This window comes from Centrocercus urophasianus, unplaced genomic scaffold (genome assembly GCF_019232065.1).
Source record: "Centrocercus urophasianus isolate 14NV4802_14NV808 unplaced genomic scaffold, USGS_Curo_1.0 seq_69, whole genome shotgun sequence".
NCBI classification, from domain to species: domain Eukaryota; kingdom Metazoa; phylum Chordata; class Aves; order Galliformes; family Phasianidae; genus Centrocercus; species Centrocercus urophasianus.
This window is the reverse complement of record NW_024885299.1, coordinates 297,446-318,005: the sequence shown is the minus strand read 5'-3', so window position 1 is coordinate 318,005 and position 20,560 is coordinate 297,446. Positions and strand designations below refer to the sequence as shown.

General features: G+C 39.6%; 1 protein-coding gene across 4 annotated transcripts in view; it reads right to left on the bottom strand.

Moving 5' to 3' along the window:
• Nucleotides 1-6,829: 6,829 nt before the first annotated feature.
• The window catches only part of SMAD1 (SMAD family member 1), a 48,579-nt gene continuing 34,848 nt past the window's right edge, over nt 6,830-20,560 (bottom strand). For all 4 annotated transcript variants that reach the window (XM_042837172.1, XM_042837173.1, XM_042837170.1 and 1 more), the window contains exons 3-7: nt 20,170-20,427; nt 17,532-17,648; nt 13,401-13,622; nt 11,142-11,398; nt 6,830-9,426 (exon numbers count right to left, since the gene is read on the bottom strand). In XM_042837172.1, coding sequence (XP_042693106.1) covers nt 9,283-9,426; nt 11,142-11,398; nt 13,401-13,622; nt 17,532-17,648; nt 20,170-20,427 — 998 coding nt within the window. In that variant the 3' untranslated portion in view covers nt 6,830-9,282. The remainder of the gene's footprint in view (nt 9,427-11,141; nt 11,399-13,400; nt 13,623-17,531; nt 17,649-20,169; nt 20,428-20,560) is intronic.

The following is a 20,560-nucleotide window of genomic DNA, read 5'->3' as shown; positions in this document are numbered from 1 at the left end:
CACGCACAACTCACAACAGATGCAGCTAAAAGAGAGCAACAAACCAGCTCCTACAAACACCACAGACGCACCTGTTTGACCGTTATCCTCAAAATCAAAGCGACTTGGGAGTGTGAACTGTCACACGCAACAAATCTGTGATGAGCTAAGTAAAAAATTACTGCTTTCTATTCCTACTTCAACAATATTTTCAAGGTCTTGTGAGATTTGCCTTTCATAAGGAAAGTAACATACAATTTAATTCCTACGTCACTATTTTTCACATCAGTGGTAAACCAGCAATTCCAGGTTAAGCACATCAAACTTGCAGTCTTGAAGCTACACTTCTCACCAGCAATACACTGAATACTCTTATTAAACACACATAAAACAACTGTTTTCCCAGGTATACTAAATGTTTTCTCACAGTACCACATGTAGTTTGTACTCCACTTGTATAAACCTGCCCTTTTCGAGTTCCATAAAAACTTGGATGGAGGGAGCAGGAATGCAAGGCAGGAACTTCCCAAGGCATTTGAAAAACAAAACAAAATATTACCCATAGATTATACACAAGAAAACACAGAAATTGACAGTCAAAATTTCATATGACAAGTGGGGTATCAGTCCACTGCTGTATTACATGGTACTCTTTCTGAGGATTTGAGAAAGTTAAGCCAGCTATCACTTACATATTAGCCAGCACTTTCAAACACGCTGTATTCTATCTTTTTATAACAACTCTGTATTTAGTCATAACGACCACTGTTGATTACAGTTCAAGTATGTTACTTCTGTGGGCTTTGTTTTGTTATTTAAGCTATTTATTGTTGTAAGAAACTCAGATGATCGAAAAAACCTCAGCCTCATTTGGAGTGCTACAAGTCCAGCCCGGTTCCCATGTGAACACTTTTACACATGCAGACTTGTACTCAGAATTGCTTCATGTAAGGTATTTGTGCCTCAAACTGGTTTTAAAGAATGATTTAAATGTGTAAGGCAACAGCTGATATCCACATATTCATTGAGCACATTTTCCAAACTTGTGTGGCACAGAAAGGTTACCATATGGAGATGACTAACGGTCTTATTTAGATTAGGTTTTCAGCTACATTCAGTCCCCTACAAGAGTTGCTTCCTGTTTATGCGATATGCATGTCACATTTTTCAGGCTATGCACAACTGTAAAAACAACTAAGTCTGGCTGGGCTCCTTGTGCACATTGATTTGAGGCCATCGCCATTTCCCATGCAAACTCAGTAAAGGGATGACCAAAGCACAGAGAACAAAGGCATGGCCACACACCCTGCATATGCTTTCATCCCCTAACTAAAGAAAGAAAGAAAAGCCGTGCCAGACAACCCAAACAACACAAAATAAACTACACGTATGATAAAACTACTCACAGGGTGATCAGGCCATCCTTTCCCTGTCCCGAGTCCCACACAGTGCTCACACACACAGCAGCCTCCTTGTAAGTTCAGCTGCAATGCTACAAGACCAATCAAGACATGCAGGACCATTCCATCCAACTGAACAGCCATAAAACTGCCACCCACCCACAGCTGCTGGCACAGAAAGGAGCATTTTCCCTGTACTTTCTCAAAAAAAAAAAAAAAAAAAAAAATTGTTTGCAAACACATTTGCCTCTAGCTCCTTGGCCAGTTGCTCCTCATCCACCTGTCCTTCATCACTGACTCCCACCACTCTCTCTCCAGCATAGCTGCAGGATATACACACGCACTAAAACTACCTCCAGTAGAGTATCAGGAACGTCGTTCCCCTTGTATAACTCTAATCCTAGCAGCCCAAACCACACACACAAAAAAACCCAAACAAAAACATCATGAGCTTCAATGAACCCTCCTCTTTCTGCAACATGCACACCTTTTCTTTTCTGTTGACTGCTCACAGAACAGATTACTCGAGGGTTTGTATAACACTAATGGATACCTCAAGCCAAAAAAGATGGTGCCCCTAAGATGGCTCTGCAGAATCAGGTTCCTCAAGCAGGAGGCTCCTAGCTCATTGCAGTTGTTTACAATGCCACGTGCCTTATCAACATCAAGATCAACATCCAAGCGCTTTTCCAGGAAATGCTTTGAAGAGCATCAATTTCTAGAACATTTAGGATTTTAGTATTTTGATTATAAAAATGCAAATAGCTGCTTTCAATAAATGCTATGTCATCCAATTTAAACTGAACTCCACTGCTATATAACTGTTCAAATTTTCTTCTTGTGCAAATCATGGAAATATTTACTGCATTTACTACATGCTAAAAAAAACAAGAGGAATACAGTGGGCCATAAAACAGACTGGCCACAGCACAGGTAATATAATTGGAATTGGCATAAAATTAACCATCACCAGCAGGGGTACAAAGAAACCCCAAATACAGAAGAAAAACATACCCCATGAAAGCATTTTGAAAAAACTCCTCTCTTGGCACAATGTAAAAATCCATCTCCTGAACACCTAATTCTTCAAGGCACCAGACTGAGATAACTTCCTTCTGTATTGCTTCAGAAAATGGCATGGACACAGCACAAAGCTGCGTTTGAGTTTTTTTGTAGTCAGACCATTGCTTGAGTCATGCTCATAATGAAGCCATGCTTGGATCCATTTTTTAACAGTGCTGTCGCCAGTTCTATGGTGATTCTGATTTGGGAAAGCTGGTCCACAAGTTTGAAGAAATATCTGATGGGATAGTAGCCATCTTTCAGACTCTACATGTATCTGAAAATGCTCAGGATTACCAACGCCAGAATGATCAACAAAAGGCAGAAGCAGAAGGCTCAGAGGTGAGACAGAACACTTTCTCTCCTGCCAAGAACCAAGTGTTCTGGGAAAACCATCTCATTGCAGCGTTGCACACACCAAGACTCATCCCCCTTCTTGTAACGAGTTAGGCTCAGTAAACCAAAGAAATATAAAAAAAAAAAAAAAAACTAATTCCAAAGTTACTATATAAAGGTAGTGAAAAAGGAACTCAGGGACAACATTTCTTCACGTGAAGGAATACATCTACATGTTAGAGGGATATTGCATACAGAAATAAGTCCTGATTTAAAGATTGGAATATCTTTAAGAAGGCCAGTTGTGTTTTTCACCAAGCCTAAAAAGCAGCATGCCTACTTAAACCGAATTCTTTGAGCAAGGAAAGCCTACTTGTCAAGTCCCCACTGCAGTACAATCATAGCTCACTTCATATCTAGTGCAACAGAGTTGAATGTGACAGGTTTTTCATTGCTACAAGAGACCCTAAGACCTCTTAACAATCCGAAGCATGCGAACATTACAGTTTCTCTTTCAAAATTTACCTTAACACCTGCCTCCTCCCAGTTTCATAGATTTCATACAAGTCTCAAAGGAGTTGACAGGATTATGAAGTGAGGATGCGGATTTTTAAACTCATCCATTCATGACAGAATAAACAAACCAACTCTAAAAAGAAAAAATGGGGACTCCACACTTGCTAGAATAAGAATTCCTACACTGCTTACAGACGACTGAAATGAATTTCTGTTTGTAAAGTTGGCTTTGACGTTATTTTCAAGACTTTAGATATCTTTGCATGCATATGACAAAGAAACATACAATGAAGATCCACACACCATTCATAATTATAATGCATTTAATCAGTCCCAAGTAAAAACCGTACCCTTCTTTTCCATTCACAGCAGTAGAATTGGTCATCTTTGTACCCATACTGCATACTAATGGTATGCCTGCATTATAATCTCACTGGAGTTACATTTGTATTTTCAATAGGCTTGTATGAATCAGGAGTCTGTCTCTCCACTGAAACAGCTTCTTGATTACGACTCTGCCATACACCACAATCAAACCCAGCTGTTGCAGCTGAAGAGATCATCAACTCCTACAGCTGGGATAAACAGCCATCTTGTCAGCTACCTCAAATGAACAAAAGAGGGAAATCAGAGCCCTCTTTCTCAGAAGCTCAAAGCACTAACACAGAGGGACAGTTGGTAGCAGTCTGCCACTGCACACCAGCATGGGCCTGTGGCACCTCAATAACAAGCATAGCATCTCAGGAGCTCTGCAGACTATGGCAACAGAGCCACTCCAGCCAGCTCTCACGTATCTGCTATCTGAGTGAGCTGGAGACACAGTTTTGTACGTCCCAGAGATTTCCTCTCCAAGGAGTAGTCACCCAGGCTAGCAGTCAACACAGCAGCTTCATTCTACAAACTACACTACTTGTTTATTCCGGAGTCCATTTGGAGAGAGATGGCAAAAACAAGTGTAGGATTTATCTTGTAAAGCTGATGGCAACAGTCAGAGAATACTGAATGCAAAACCTGGCCGACCATTTCAGTCCACTGCAAACCATGCAACATACAACCATAAAAAGAAGCCAAGTTAATGATATAACGTGAACTCCTGAAAACAGTAATCCCGAGCAAAACAGACATTCAGTAGCACTCATTTCCTCTCTCCAAAAGACTTATGATTTGAGATAGCAGGGGATGAAAAAGACTCCAAAGCATTCATATCTTCTAGTGTCTACAGCAATCTATAGTTCTTTACTGGCCTTTGGCAAGCATATTTAAGAGGGATTTTTGTTGGACTGAAATACAGATCATCCAACAGGTATGAAAAAATAATCTGACAAAAAAATACAAGAATTTGTCAAGAAAAATAAGACAAGTCACGAAAAATAAAGGAGTTGAGAAGAAAGTCTAAAAGAATAATGAAAAGGTAGTTTACTGAAAAGGGACAACGTGATAAGGTGGTGTCTTGGTTTAACTGTTTAAGTCACAGAACTATACATATATTTGAAGAAAATGAACTGAGAGACACATGTAAAGAACACACGGCTCTACTATGACTGGTGGTGGTAAAGTTACATAGCATATTTAGGCACAAATCCAGAAAAAGCAATTGCCAGATCTCAGTTACAAATCAAAGAGCAGAGTAAGAGGCAACAACATACTGAACAGAATGAACCAGGATCAATATAACAGATCATCAAGACACAGGCAGCTTCCAACATTCTGATTAAAGGCTTAAAGACAATTAAAAAAAAAAAAAAAAAAAAGAGAGAAGCACATTGAGAAAGGGCCACAACATTTTTAGACACCTCTGCACTGATTTACTGCCTTAAAGTGATTATATTCACACAGCAGACTAGAAAAATCTTCAGTTGTGAAAACCTCTACAGTAACAAAATAAGCAATTTAATAAGAGAACAGTTTTATTTGAACTTGTAATGCTATAACATGATGGAAATCATAGCAATAACAGTGAAGTGGCACAATCCTAGGCTGTAACAAATGAGAACAAGCCCAAAAGTAGCAGCTCTAGATGCAAAAATAAAGGAAGAAATAACTACTTACCTTTTAAAGGCCTCTGGAAGGCAGGGATCTCCAGCAAGAGGTGCCCTTGCCTCCACTGCCAACCCTTAAATGAGGTCTGGAAAGGAATGGATCCTGGCTCCACCCCTCTGCTCACTCAGGAACATTGCATGCACCTGAGCTCCCCCGGGTGAGCCCTGCCTTCCCACCAGGTGTTCAATCACTGCTTCAGGCCATGTCTTAGCATTTCTGCTGCAAAACTACATGGCAATACCAGCTGTACAAGATTAAAAGATCAGGCCCATGATTCTTTAAAGCAAGATTTTTCTCTATCCCCTCTTACAAGTAATAACAACTACCTCTCTTAGCTTCCATCAAGCCTTTTACAGATTCACCAAAGGCTTTTACATAGTTAAAAGCCTATCCTCATTTGGAAATAATTTTCTCCCTAGCACTAAAATGCCAAAACATGGTACCTCCACAGAAGTATTTGTCTCAACTTCAGCTTTAGACCTTGGAATCGTCTCTTCCACATTTAACCGGGTTTTCAAGAGATCAGGCCCATGAAACCATGAGGAGAAAAAATACCATATAACCAACAAGGACTCACCTGGTTAGAGAGTGGACAGTGCAGGTTCTCCCTGAGGAGAGCTCAGAGAGCTCTTATCTTTCTGTTCTACGAGAGGCCAACACAAAAAAAAGCCCTTTCCTTCTGTCCTGCGTCTTTGCTGACTTTCTGATTTCTGATTCCAGCTATCTAGAATAGAGCAGGTCAGTAAGAATATTTCTCCAAGCTGCTCCAAAAGGTCTTCACAAACACCTCAGGCTAGCAGTTACTTTTAAAGTAATTGCCGTTCTATCACCTGTTTTTCTGGCAATCAGTCTCAGGTACTACTCAATCAACTTATATAACCAAGTCCAGCTGGGATCTTCTCAGTCATCACACGAAGGGGTACTTTTCCTCTACAGTTCATGTCTCCTTACCACAAACAAAAAGCTGTATAATAAGTGAAGAGAAAGTATGCACACATACTTATACACACATACTTTTGCACACAATTCAACTATACCAAAAGCACAGAAAAATTCTTAACAATTTCAAAAGACTGGGACCCCACAAAAGCATTAAGTTTCTGGCACACCACAAATACTAACTGATTTCAATCCCCAGTTAGGAAAAAGAGAGGAATTATGGTAATATATTCAGAGAGTTTCTTGAAATATAAATCCATGTTTTCTGATTGCATTAAACCAGGAAACTCAGTATGATTTTATAAAAAGAAAAAAAGACATCAGGGATACTGACAAACTTTGTTTAGCATGTTTTTAAAATTAATCTTATGGCATTATCTCTATTATTTCCTCAAACAGCAACAGAAAACATACATTTTGCAAAATCCAGGTCTGTTAGTATGCCTTGGGAATGAGAAAGGTCAAACTGACCTGAACTGGTTTGATTGGTTCAGTCCCTCACCTGGCTGCCCAAAACTTACAAGACAACAGCACTCAAAAACCACTTGCAACAGAACTGTCTTTACTTCAAAGCTATTTCAAAGTTTATTATAGTTCTTACAGGATCATCCATATAAGGGGAGGCAGAAACACTTATATTACTTAAGACCTGCGTGACTGGTGGATGGTTGTAGCACTTTAAAAAAAAGCTGCCCAATTTCTGTATTCCAACAGAAGAAACGAACCTGGTTGGGAACAGCTGAAACTGAATATGGTAGAGGTTGAAGACAGGAAAAAAAAAAAAGGCAGAGTGAGCCAACAGCAAACAATATTATTTTCCTTCTATAATCACCTTTAACTTAAACTTTTAAGACTTGTGCTTGTGCATTCTACTTTGTAAGAAATCTAATTTTTTAAAATCTAGATTAAAAAAAATTGTTGTTAAAGGTTCTTAAAAAAAACCAAACAAACAAACAAAAAAACCACTGCCATTACAGCCTTCACCTCCAGCACATCTCCAGCAAAACAGCTGGGAAGCAGCAATGCTCTGCACAAGGCAAACCAACCCAAGGCAAACAGACAAGAGATTGTGAAGGCTGATACACAAAAGCTGCATCCAAACAATTTCTTCATGGAACACGGGCATTGAAACAATGATGATTAAAGAAATGATTACAAAAAACTGTAAAGGAGGAAAGTATTCATTTTAAAGGAGATCTCTAAATGTTTCATGAAAGAGGATCGGGTAACTTGTTTATCCTGAAACAAGAGAAAAAGAAGGCCACAAATGAAGTCATAGCTCATTCGAGTTCTTACATTATAAGAATTTCTTACCGAGTTTCTCAGAACTCAGTGAATATGCACCTGTACTGACTCAGTCACTTCTACACCATCTACAATCTGCTAGATATTTCTGTAAAAGGCAGAGAAACTCCCTGCTCATTCAGATATTGCATGCTGAAAACACAAATTTTATTAACTGGAACTTCTGAGTCACTGCATCCGTGTTAATATATTCTATAATTAAGTCGTCTTTCCCTCTAGAGAGCTCATTTATCTTCCATACTAATTCTGTAGGGTTACTAACCTGTACTAGCCATAAATGTCAGTGTCTCTTCACTCCTAGCCGTTCCTCCCGCAAGATCATATCTTTATCTGGTTTGTGAAAATCTACTAAGAAGTGGACAAGACGAAGTTTTAATCAAATGTAAGCAGTAACAACAGGTTTTATTCAAAACTTCCAGTAAAGAGAACCCACTAAGTTTGGAATAAAGGTACTTAAAGTTCTACAGCTTACGCGAATATAAAAGATCAAAGAGAAGAAAATAAACCAAGCAGTAAAAAAAATTAAAAATATATATATTTTTTAGAAGTTTGAAACAGACCCACATGGGGATTTTGAAGCCCTCCAAACAATTGACAGTTTCGAGATTTGGCAAAACAAGATTCTCTTACAAAATTAAAAGCCTATTTCTGTTACATACACTGTATAAAACTGCTCAATAGTTAAAGAGCACACTGTACAACTTTGTCTTGAAATACATAGAGCTGCAGCCTTCAAACTGCAGGAACTAATCATTTCGTCCTCTTCACAGGTGAAAGAATTAACCAGCTGCATAATTGCTCTGGGAGAAAAAGGAGGAGTCCAAGCAAAAGTCAGGATTAACAAGGTGAAGCCACTATAAAAATGAAATGCACAGCAAAACTCAGACCTCAGTTTAAACTAACAACCTATGTTTACAATATATTCTACATGTCAGTTGTCATCTTCTCTTCCCGCTCCCTCTTCCCCCCATTCAAATACTCCTAATTCCTTTACGGGTCTACGTCTAAAGGATTTCTAAACTTTCATAAACACCGTACATTTACCAGAAAACATACCTAACATTCTTACAGCAGTATGGTCAGGACACAATTTCCAAGATTATTACAAGTTATTGATATTAAAACTTCATGTCAGGTGTTCGGGTCGTTGTTTTTGGTTCGTTTGGTTTCTTTTTTTTTTGTCTTAAGAGGAGACTAACCATCAGTTTAAATAAATGATTTTAAAATACACTGCAGAAAGCCTGTTAAAAGCAGGTTTCACCAACATCAGCTCTTAGCCCAAAAGGACAACGCGGAGAAAAAAAATAAGAGAGTGCTGGATATCAAAAAGGAAGAGAATCTCAGAATGCCAACTACAGGAAACTCCTTTGTGAACTCGGTCCAACAGATAGTTGTTTTGGCTCAGTAGCCTCATTTACGATAAGGCCTGTAAATCAACTTTGCAATAGAATGTTACTATGTAAACTAAAATACTTGATACCAACAGTATGACGCCAAAGGGCTTGTTTTTTGTTTTTCTTTGTTTTGTTGGCGTTTTTTTTTTTCCCAAATCCAACAGTTGGTTGCAGAAGTAAATTATTTCCATGGCTCTTATTCAGCTGTTACAAGTTCAGGGGGGGAAAAAAAAAAAAGCGTGTGTCTGACTCATACGTCCTTCAAGTACATGCAAGGCTCAATTGTTTCCAAAATGCAGGAGCTTGGGACCTTAAGACACTGAAGAAATAGGATTATGAGGAGAGCCCATCTGAGTAAGTACTTTATCCAGCCACTGAAGAGGACCGTGAAGGTGTATCTCTATCCAGCATGGAGTGCTTGTTACATCTTGTCGATGGTATTCAGCTCCCCAACCCTGGAAACAGAATCATAAGCAGGGAAAAAGAAAATCATCTCATTTTATAATAGCAAATATTTGAGAAGCACACTTGAATCTATTCCCTTCTTACTGAAATAACGTAGCGTTCATAAGCAATTTTCAGCAGAATAGTGTCTGATTATTACCACATTTCAACAAACAAATCTTAAGTTAAAAAACACAGCATCTGTAGAAATTGTCATTTTGAGATCTCTTGGAATTGAACTCTAAGTTCTCAAAAGAGATGACTTTCGGAACGCAAGACTTCCCCACACTTCACTGCCAGTTATATCATGTCCAATAAACCCTCTAAAGAGAAAGGTAATCAAGTCTTTGACATCAAGATCAAAAACAAGAAAAATGTTGATAAATAGACGAATAAATTAAAAACTGAGGTCACAGAGTGACACTGCGGAATTGGGGCTGAGGTATTTGCCTGGTAAGAACCAAAGCACCTTTTGCAGGATAGAAAGAATACGAACAGCAATATATCAGCAAATACCTCTTAGAATAAAGAAAGCATGATCACTCCCCAGCAGGGTATTTCCCAAGTTAAGGCAAGTTTCTACCCAAGTCTGTAACACTTATTATCAAGGATACGTGCAGACACTTAAACAGCACTCACGTGAACTGTTTTGTGTCTGTCCATATTAAACCCGATGAAGGAGTAGCTGGGCTCCCAATAGGTGGCAGCAGCTATAAACACAGTGCAGCACAGCACTGCACATGCAGGAGTCATGCGCATCCATACAACGCTGCAGTACAACTATTGGGCTACATCCCACACCAACAATCTGCTCCATTTCAGGAACCCCTGCCCTAACACATCTGAAAGATGCTATTCTCTTCCCATACTAGAGGGCATTTCAGCATCATATCAGCTTCATTTGTCTAGTTTCAAAGATGAGACTAGCCATTTTACATCAGAATTTACATATATAACTTATTCATAGCCACATAACAAATCTTTACCTTACATAGAATAGAAAGGTACATGTGTTCATTGAAATAATTATTGCCACTCCTAATATGGGAGCTGCTGTTCAAAACAGACTCCCACAACAGCTACAGTGACTTACAAGCTGTACTATCTCACATCAAAAATACCAGCCAAGAATAAAGGCATAAAGTTCAGCTGGGAACCTTTGAGAACAGGAGATGGCACAGACCACTGCAGCATCATTTAAAAAGGCAAACCAGATGCTATGTAATTAATTTGTGTCTTTCACAGTTTTAGGCCAAGCGATTGACAACTCAACCATCTAAAGCTTATTTGTACTGTATCATGCCATATCCCACAAAATTAAATAGTACCATAATTCCAGACTAATTATTGAAATAATTATAGAAATATACACGATCATATTAAATACAAGTATTCAACCGAATAATTATCTAACACAAGCAATTTAATGAAATAAGAGTAGAGAACAGACATGACAGGAATACTTCAGAAAGTAACTGAAGTGATTGTTAAGGAAACACCTTTTACAGGTCACCTCAGTTTTCCAAGTCTATACCAACAGATGGATTTTTTGTCTATGGACAACTTCAAATTGTTAAGGTCCATCTTACACTTAAAGAACAGTATTCATAAATATTTCGATTTAACAGTTATTAACAGGCCAATGGAGGGAGGCAACCAACAATTCAGAACCACAACATTTTGCTTATTTTGCTTAGAAAACAGCCCCAAGCAAATGTTCACATACCTTTACAAAACTCATGCGGAGAGTGCACATCTTAGTAAGCTCATACACCGTCTCAAAGCCATGGTTCACCGACTGTGCTAAAAGCTGAGCGAACTCCTGATTATTGAAAATCTTCAAACTGCAGCCACTGGGAATTTTGCACACCGTGGTTGGATGGAAACCATGGTGGTAGTTGCAGTTTCGACTTTGCACAAAAATACTGCTGTCGCTGAGGCATTCAGCATACACTTCTCCACCAACATAATAGAGATGAACACCTGGGAAAAGAATGTTGACATGAGGAGGTCAGATTAATTCATACTGAGCATCTGTTTTTCATGGTCTGTTTCCATGTGTTTCTTCTCAAAGAAATGAACATTAGTAGTGCATCAGACCATCCATCCTGTCTTAAAACTCTTTTTTTTTCTCCATGAGTAGATTTAAAGGATGGTCATGTATATATGTATGCCTAAGGAGAAAAATCAGTAATTGCTGCATTTTAACACGCTGTATATTCACCAACAACAAGCCAGTAAGTAACTACAGTAGTTTTGATGCGGTGCATTGGATGGATTGCTCAGCTAAATTTTCTTTCGCTACATTTACACAAAACAATAATTGGGAATGCATGAGGAGAGAGCAGAATCTCTATTATATTGATTGCAAATACTAAAACAGCCCTAAGCTGGACAACCTGTAGAAATTCTGACTCCTATTTTGGCAAGTTCAGTGTAGTTGTTTTCAAGTTTCACACTTGAATGTTTTCACTGCAGAAAACTAAGAATAAATAATGCATAGACGTATCTCTTAAATGAGGGCACATACCTACCAACTGGACAGTCCCACCCTCCTATTTCTCACTCCCTCACCCACTGCTGATGGCAGCAAGTCCCAAAAATGCACCCCATAGGGAACCTCTTGAGATGTGCTGTCAGGATGATTCGATATGCAAATCTTTGACGAAGCAAGAAAACTTTCCTTTAGTGTTTAGAAATTGATTATTTGATGCCTAAACTTTTCACCTCCCACAGTGCAACAAGTCCAAGAAGCAGACAATTCAAATACTGAAGTCAGAAAGCCTCGACTGTGCTCGGTCACGTGAGATGTGTGTACGTGTGAGGGAACACATAGCACCATCTGATCATCAAAACTATTTATGGCTGCCTTCAAGTACGGGATTTACTACCTTTCCTCAAAGACTAACAGTTCTGCGTCATCATTAACTGTGTACATTTTCTTCTTCAACAGCTCCCTTGTCTTTTCCGTTCTACTTTGGTATCTACACGGTTAAGTGCTTCAGCAGAACTCCGCTCGCAGCTGGGTTACTTTTAAAGGGAAAATGAATGAGGTGTTAAATAAATATCCTCATACTTGGTAAGATGGATGGGGAGGAAAAGAAAGAATAAGTTTTAGGACTTGAGTCCCACAGCACAGGTGTGGCGTACTGCTGAGAGCTGCACACACCCTCACGCAGAGAAAGGTTTTCCAGACTAACGGCTATAATTTGATGACTGAATAGTTCTCTTCAGTTTCAATTCTTTTCTCCTCAAAGAAAGGGGAAGATAATCAATTGGCATTTGTCACATTCTCACTGCTTGGGCACGCTCAGCCCTGAACCGTAAGCTCCTAAGAAAGGTGTCTGGCAGGAAAAATCCATGGCAAGGGCGACATCAGACTCACATGTAATCAGTATTACAGACAAGTCCTCAAAAGAGGGGATGGTATTAAGTCTGACATAAAACAGAAGGCCTTTCTCCTCCGCTGGACACTGTCATGGCCATTAAAGAAAAGAGAAGCACAAAATTCCCACTGAAACAGTCACGATCCTCTTTAAAAATGCATTTGAAAAAAACCTGCTTTAGCAAGCTGCCCCTCTAAATACATCTTAGCGTAGCTCATTTGTGTCAGAACTGCAAAATAGATAAGATTTTGTGAGAACTATCATTTGGATTTCCACATTACCAGTAATCAAGAGAAATCAAGACATATCATTTTAAAAAGCCTTAAGCTCTTGCACAAATTAAGATTACGATAGGCTTTAGGCAATAAAAATGGCTAGGGATAAAATCTTCTGGTAATTATCCAGCTGGTAAGAAAAACACACTGGACTCAAAAGACATAGCCAGAAAACTACGTATTTATTAACATTCTAAATAAGCATTTATCCCACATACTGGGAAGAGCAGCCTGCTCTTGAAGCAAGTGGCTCAGGCTACCGTGCCTAGAGGAAAGAGTCCCAAAGAAACCCCCCAAAAAAGAACGCAAAGATTGAAAATTCACCTTTTCCAATGTGTCTCCTTGTATTCTCAATGGTGGAATTGCGATTAACATTGGAGAGCAGCCCCAGGCAAAATCTGTTTTTGTTGTTTGAAGGATCAGTGAAGCCATCCACCAGGATGCTGGTGGAAGAAGCGTGGAAGGCCTCCCCAACACGATTATTCAGCTCGTAATAAACAATGGAGCACCAGTGCTTCGGCTCTTCATAAGCAACAGCCTGAACATCTGCAAAGCAACCGGGCAAAGTTACAGTCTGGCAGTGCTGGAACACAGGCCTCAGATCTAAAGATTCATAAACTTGCAGATTTTGGCAGAAGATCACTAAGAGATGATCTGGATAATCAACTGCAGTTAAATGAAGTGTCTTCTGTTCTCAGATATTTTTGAACTTTTCATTGCCACAGAAACACAATAGAATAATTTCACCTTAGCTTTACTTGCACAAGACCCAAAGCAGAAAATACTGGCAACAGTAAGGCGCAAGAGCTCCCAAGCACAGAACAAGCTGTGCCCCAATAACCCTGCTGCACATTCTACAACCCACTATGGCACCGGCCCAGACAGCAGAGAAACACCTCAACCCTAGAGCTCAACTTTCTTTCCAATCTAGTAAGTTAAATCGTATTTCAGCATCATTTTGCTCTTTTTTTTTGGGTGTTTTTTTTTTTTTGTTTTTTTTTTTTTTTTTTGTCATTTATTTTACCAAATTAAAAGTAATCTTTGTTCTTACTGTGAAGTTCTATCACAACAAGGAGAAACTGCAACTGCAGAAGAAACCATTACAACTGGGTACCAGCAAGCCTAGAGCTATCTTAAAAACAAACTCAGCAGACCAGTAGTTTGGCCTTTGGGGCTTGCACTAATCTTTCTTCAAGAAATAAAAGTTGTTGACATCTGTCTGCAGAACATGCAAACTACCTGGGATCCAAGGTTGATCAAGGCCATAACACGCAATCCTAACAACTCTGCTGGACAACAGAATAGATGCAGAAAAAGCAGATATTACTTAATGTGAGCCTTTTATTCACCAAACGCTAGCCAGTACAAATCCTGCAATTGTTCACCAACAGAAGAATTACTTGTTGAGCAATACCAAGCATTTCTCAGGACTTGGTTTTCTAGATTATGGCAGCAACAAAGTCCTCCTCAGCAGCTCCTAACTAAAGCTGGGAATTGCACAGAATGCCAGCAGAACATCCACGGTTCCCCATTTCTATCAGGCTCTACAAATGCATGAAAGCCTTGAGCTAACACCTGTGACTCTGAACTGGGAAAAATTTCTTCAAGGTACAGAAGGTCTTCACCAAAAGCAGTTTCTCACTGGGTGTCCAACAGCACCGGCTTCTTCAGAGGTCTCCACCCAATAGGTATTCTTTCAAGTGTCAAATACAGTTACAAATTATTATACTGTCTCCAAATAAAAGGAGGCTAGCAAAGGGATGTGGTTGCTTTATGTGGTTTCTTTCAAACTAAGGAGACTACTTCCCTACTCAGCCTAGCACAGTTGGACCTGCTGTTGAGATAACAGCTCAGCAGATTGAAGCTCTAACTACAGGCCAAAGTGCTAAAATGAAAATAAGATCAGTATTCCAGGGAAGCTTGTTTCTCTGGCTGAAGATTCCTTCTCTCAACCCCAAGCCTACACTGAAGTCAGCCAACTAAGTCCAGTGTTAATATTTTCCTTTCTTCACACATCGTGATTTTTCTGATGTACAGAAGCAAAATTAAAATCCCCTCAAATAAACATTACATATCAGATACAAACGGTAACAAATAGCAGAAAGCAGGACAACATATCCTACTTTATTGTGCAAAACTTGAGTATGTCTGCATCTGATTACTACCTTGCTTAAAAGACGGCTAAAAAGGAGCTAGTCTTTCCTGATCCCTAGCATGTTCTATCGTCTCACATCACTGTTAAAAAATTAAAAACCATTCATTACTTATTAGTAAGAGATTACTACACTTTCAACTCACACGAAGATGCCAGCAATTATCAAAGCTGCAGCTTTACCCCAGTTCTCAAAAGTCAGGAAGAAATCCTGCCAGCTGGCCATTCTTCCAGAATGAATCATATCTCTCTCACACAGATTTCATACTAACTTCCTTACATTTGCTTTAAGTCATGCAGAGCAGGTGCGCTTAGTCTCTCTATTCCCAGCATGGGCCAACAATGGAAATTACCCAACTTCATTGACAGGATGCAGCTTGTTAAGTCAAAGCTCTTAAGACTAACAAATCACCATGAAAAACACGCTTCTAAAAGCTTGCAACAAAAATGCTGCAGCCAGTTTACACTAAGAACTGTTCTTTTTTGATCCGTGACAGATTTTTTTTTTTAAATGTAGTGAAATCACAGTCTGGGTATAGAGAGAGCCCGTATGAGTGTGTGTAAATGCATACACAATACAAACAACACACAGCGGCATACAAAAGCAAGGGTTCTAACTTGGTTTTGCTTTACTTATTTATTAACTTTATTAACTGAAGAGGCAGAGGCGAGATTCCACCGTACTTAACTACTAAGAGGGAGAAACACTGACAGTACTTTTATTTGGAATGGCTGAGTATTAAGAGAACGGTTTGTATTTTCCTTCTTGCTTTTTATTAACTCGTGTAATAGAAGAATTACACACACATGGATTTTTAAGTAGGATAAGCATGCAAAAGTTTGCAGTGAGGCACCAACACTGATAAACGTACTTCGGGCCTTCAGCAGCAGCGAGGACTGTACGCACACAGTGTATGGGATCAGAGAATACTGGAAATGCTACACAGATGGGGTTTATCACATGCAAAATTCATTCCACACAGAGTAAATAGTTTACCAGGGAAGCTATCCAAACTGTTTAAAGAGTGCAAATATACTTCCTGAAACCAGACATCAAGCTTAGCAACAAAACAAGCACAAAAAAAAAAAACCAAACAATAGTTAAATTGTTCATATGCTTGTGATCTTCATAATCATTCTGGCACAGCACTCTGCTCTTTCTTGGCACGGTCAGTAACTGTGCACGACTGTTTGTTCTCTAAAGGGGCTATTTCTCACAACGTTATGGATGCACTAAATCCTTTACCCAGCAGCAAAGCTGACCGAAAAGGCTTTAAAAAACAACATGCTAAAAAGATTCCTACATCACAGTAGGTAAAGCAATGGGTTATACATTTTATTAAATATAGATTTCAAAGCCTGTAGTGCTGTCATCTCAGCAGACAGCTTAGAATTCTGAAACGCTGTCATTGCAGGACTCATCAATGGAACAAAAAGGTTCCAGAAGCAAAACTTTTTTTTTTTTTTTACAGCTCTTATCACCAGGAGAAATGGTAACCGTACAAAACAGAGCATATGCTTCAGGGACTTGAAGGCAAGCACTGATTTTAGAACCAAAACACAATGAGAATGGGAAGTTTTATTACATTTACTGACATGTGACATGTACTGCCTGGAAAAAACGTCTGCAGGCATTTACATAATGGCCATATTAGCACCCATTCTCTGACCACATCCTCATTTAGAGACTACATGACTGTATCTGCCATCTACAATTCAGTAGACGCTATACAGAACCAACTGCACTGCTTCAGTCATAGGATCATTGAAGCTGGAACAGAGCTCCAGTCCAACCATCCACTGACTCCCAGTACTGCCCACTGAACCACATTCCAAAGTACTACATCCACCCTTTCCTTAAACATCTCCAGGGACGGTGACAATAAACCAATGTATAAGAGATAAGGAGAATCCTTTCCCTGCACGTGTACCATTTCAGAATTGAATGCAAAAATTCAATTCTGAATAATTGTCTTCTCTGAGACAAACAGAATTTCCACACAGAAATATAGAAAATGATCTTGACCATGACGTGATTGGGCATCAGAAAGTAATAAAGTCCATGTTTTTTTAAACAAGAGCGTTCTGGTCCTAAATAACTACATACTTTAAAATTAAAAACTCTTTCTCTAGATTTATTGTTTCATGCCTTACAGCAACAGGGAAGAGAAATGACATGTTTTTTTCTTTTCAACATATAAAGATGTCCACAAACAGTATGCATCCAATATTGAAGTAACCAAACAATTCTGAATACGCACTCTTAAGAAGCGAAGCAGAAGATGAGAAGGAAATGTTTTTACCTCCTCTGTGTATGTCAGGGTGGATTCCAGGTGCCAACATGTTGGTATCCATTGGCTGGGAGGTATCGTGTGTCATCTGATCTTCCGGAGGCAGGTAAGCAGGAGGAGGAGTATCAGCTAAAAACAGAAGAGATAGAGATAGATGAGCCCTTTCTTCTCTTTAAAGTACATACATATTCACATAAACAGCATTTGTCTGGAAAAGTTTCCAGTCTGACTCAGCTATAAATTTCCACTCATCAGAAATCAGAGAAAGCAATCATGGACCTTGATTCAGGAAAGCAAAAAAAATTACCACGCGTATCAAGCACAAGCACAATAAAAACAAGTTCCTTCCCCCCGTCAAACCACAAAGAAATCTTAGCTACACTGCCTGTCCACGACTTTGGCAGGTAGAAAATTACACAAACAGCACATAGAGAGCTCTTAGGAAAAGGTCTGAAGTACATACTGAATGCTGTACACGTGAACAGAATTCGGAGCAGAAAGCTTTTAACTTCAGCTTTTCTGCTTGATTGATTGCTTCAGTGAAGCATGCAGACACTCCTGATAGATCCACAACTCTGTCACTACAACTAGAGAGTACTAGCTCCATCTCCCTAGATAGGAAATAGTAGAAAGTACTGATCAACCCCAGTTCTGCAGAAGTAACTTTCGGGTTTGGAATTTATTTGCTGCCATCTCCTCCTGGCTGCATTGGCCAGCTCAGCACTGAACCACTAGCACAAAAACCATCCTAAGCACTACGACCATACTCACTCACCCACTGTCACCATGCTGTTTGAAGCACCATAGGCAGGTGCTTGCACTGCTCTCCTGCTGCCTGCTTTGCTTCCTAAACAGCTTCCCAGCAGCTGCAAGAAGCTGCCAATGGCACCGCTTTCCAGGAAAGCAGAGGGCTCGCTTCGTCACAGCAATCACAGAGGTGCATGCACAAGAGAAACCCTTGCCCAAAGCCTACAAGCTTTTACTGCAAAAGCTGAGGTTAGATTGCCTCTCGTGAGCACTGCTGCTGCTCATCCCACATTTACTGCCATCAATGATTGCCAGTTACCACAGTAAGGAATCACGGGTGCCTCCAAAAACCTGAAAACCAAATTCACACCAGGAAAAGGCAAGAAAACCATACCACTGATTTCCAAGCTGAGAGTTTTATGTCTAAAGCTAGCTGGTACATTGCTAATTCCCTTCCTTTTTGGAGGAGCAAGCAGCAGGAAAAGAAAAATGACAACAAGACTGCTTTAAAGCTTAGCAGTCTGCAGTGGAGTTCAAAAGCTTTTTGTTATAATAAAACTTGGACAATCATGTGCATGGAAGCACAATGTTGGAGATGCACAGATAGGAAAATCAGTCAGTTTCTGGAAAGTTTTCGAGATTTTTGGACATCTGTCTTGATTTTTTTTAATTTTTATTTTTTTAATATTTCCAGTAGTCAGCCTCCTCTTTCCCTAACAGATTAAGATGGACAGCTGTGCAGAACTAAACATGATGGACATCAGCATCGCATCTTTCCTCTCAATCAGTTTCTTCAATGCAGCCCAAGACTTGTCTTTATGGGTATGCAGACAGAACAGACCTCTCAAGATCAAGCAAGCTTCCACAAGACGATGTTCAGGAAGGCCTTCCTGCTAGAGAAGCCTTTGGAAGAGACCCAACCACATTGGTCATATTTAAAACAAAACAGAATGCAGAAATAAGACAGCTGTTTCTGCTGCAACTTCTCACATTTAAAAAACAAACAACCAAAAAAAAAAAAAAAAACCCACCACCAAATACATCCACTCTTTCTCCTTCCCTCCTGTCTCTGCAAGTTTACTCATCTTCACACAACTATCAGCACTAGAAATCTCTAAATGTTAATTTCACATAGTGGAAAGCACATTTTCACAAGCCCGTTGGCTTTTGTTTACACACGCTCTCCTACAGCCCCCCCCAAAAAACACATAAACAGAACCATCCGTGGACTCTGTACACACGCTTTACTCCTAACATTTAGGTCAAGAGATCCCTCATAAGCAGCTTCCGCGGTATCTTAACATCCCTGTACAGAAATACAATAACGACAGCTTCACAGAATTTTCTGCAAACAGTTCAGCCAAAAAAGGTTGCTAATTCTTTGAAATTACGAATTAAGAATTCTCAAGATTTATTTTCAGAGCATCCCATGTTTTTCAGTTGATATATATTTGGTTTTTGAAATTACATCACTACGTGAAGAAACTTTATCAAGTAGCAGCAGCATGATACCCTTGACAAACATCCTTCTGTAGAACTACAGCTCTGTGCTGAATTTATGATTCTCTCTCTCCTAAGCAAGACTGATCCATAGCATTACTCTCCTTGTGCATTAAGTTTTACACTCTATGCAATACGCTGTCAAACCATCTCCCAAGAATATTCATGACATGGAATCCTTTCCTCTGTCCCAGAAGATTTCACCTGTAACATTTGAACTGTGTTGAAGAGGAAACAAATTCAAAGCCTCAATAATATTACAAGAGACCAACCAAGTCTTCATTAGCTAAAGTTTACTCCTGAACACAAGCATTGGCTGAAGTATTACTAAGCAAAAATACAAAGATATTTGTTACGTTCAACCACATTTTCACTTGTCGCAAGTCACAGAAGTCGACCATACCTGGCATCTGAAAAGGGCTTCCTGGGTCTGAGCTGGCTGGAGAATGTGGGTAGGTGCTACTGCTGCTTCCAGGCGAGTTTGGATAGCTGCTGTTTGGCGAATGGGGAAACGGGTGACTGTTGGGCTGCTGAAAAGAGTCCGGGAAAGTAGCGTTGTGTGGCATGTGGGGCTCATTCTGTCCCAAGTTGCGGAACTGAGCCAAGAGGCTGTGCTGAGGGTTGTACTCACTGTGCCGTGGAACCAGCACTGGAGGTAGAACTGCAAAGGGAGAAAGCAGGACAAAGCAACGGCATTAGAGACTCAGGACAGAAGAACGAGGCCATACCTGGAAAAAACATTCTTCATCGCATAAGGCGTAATTCACATCTGCCTTAAAAACAAGGTAGTCGAA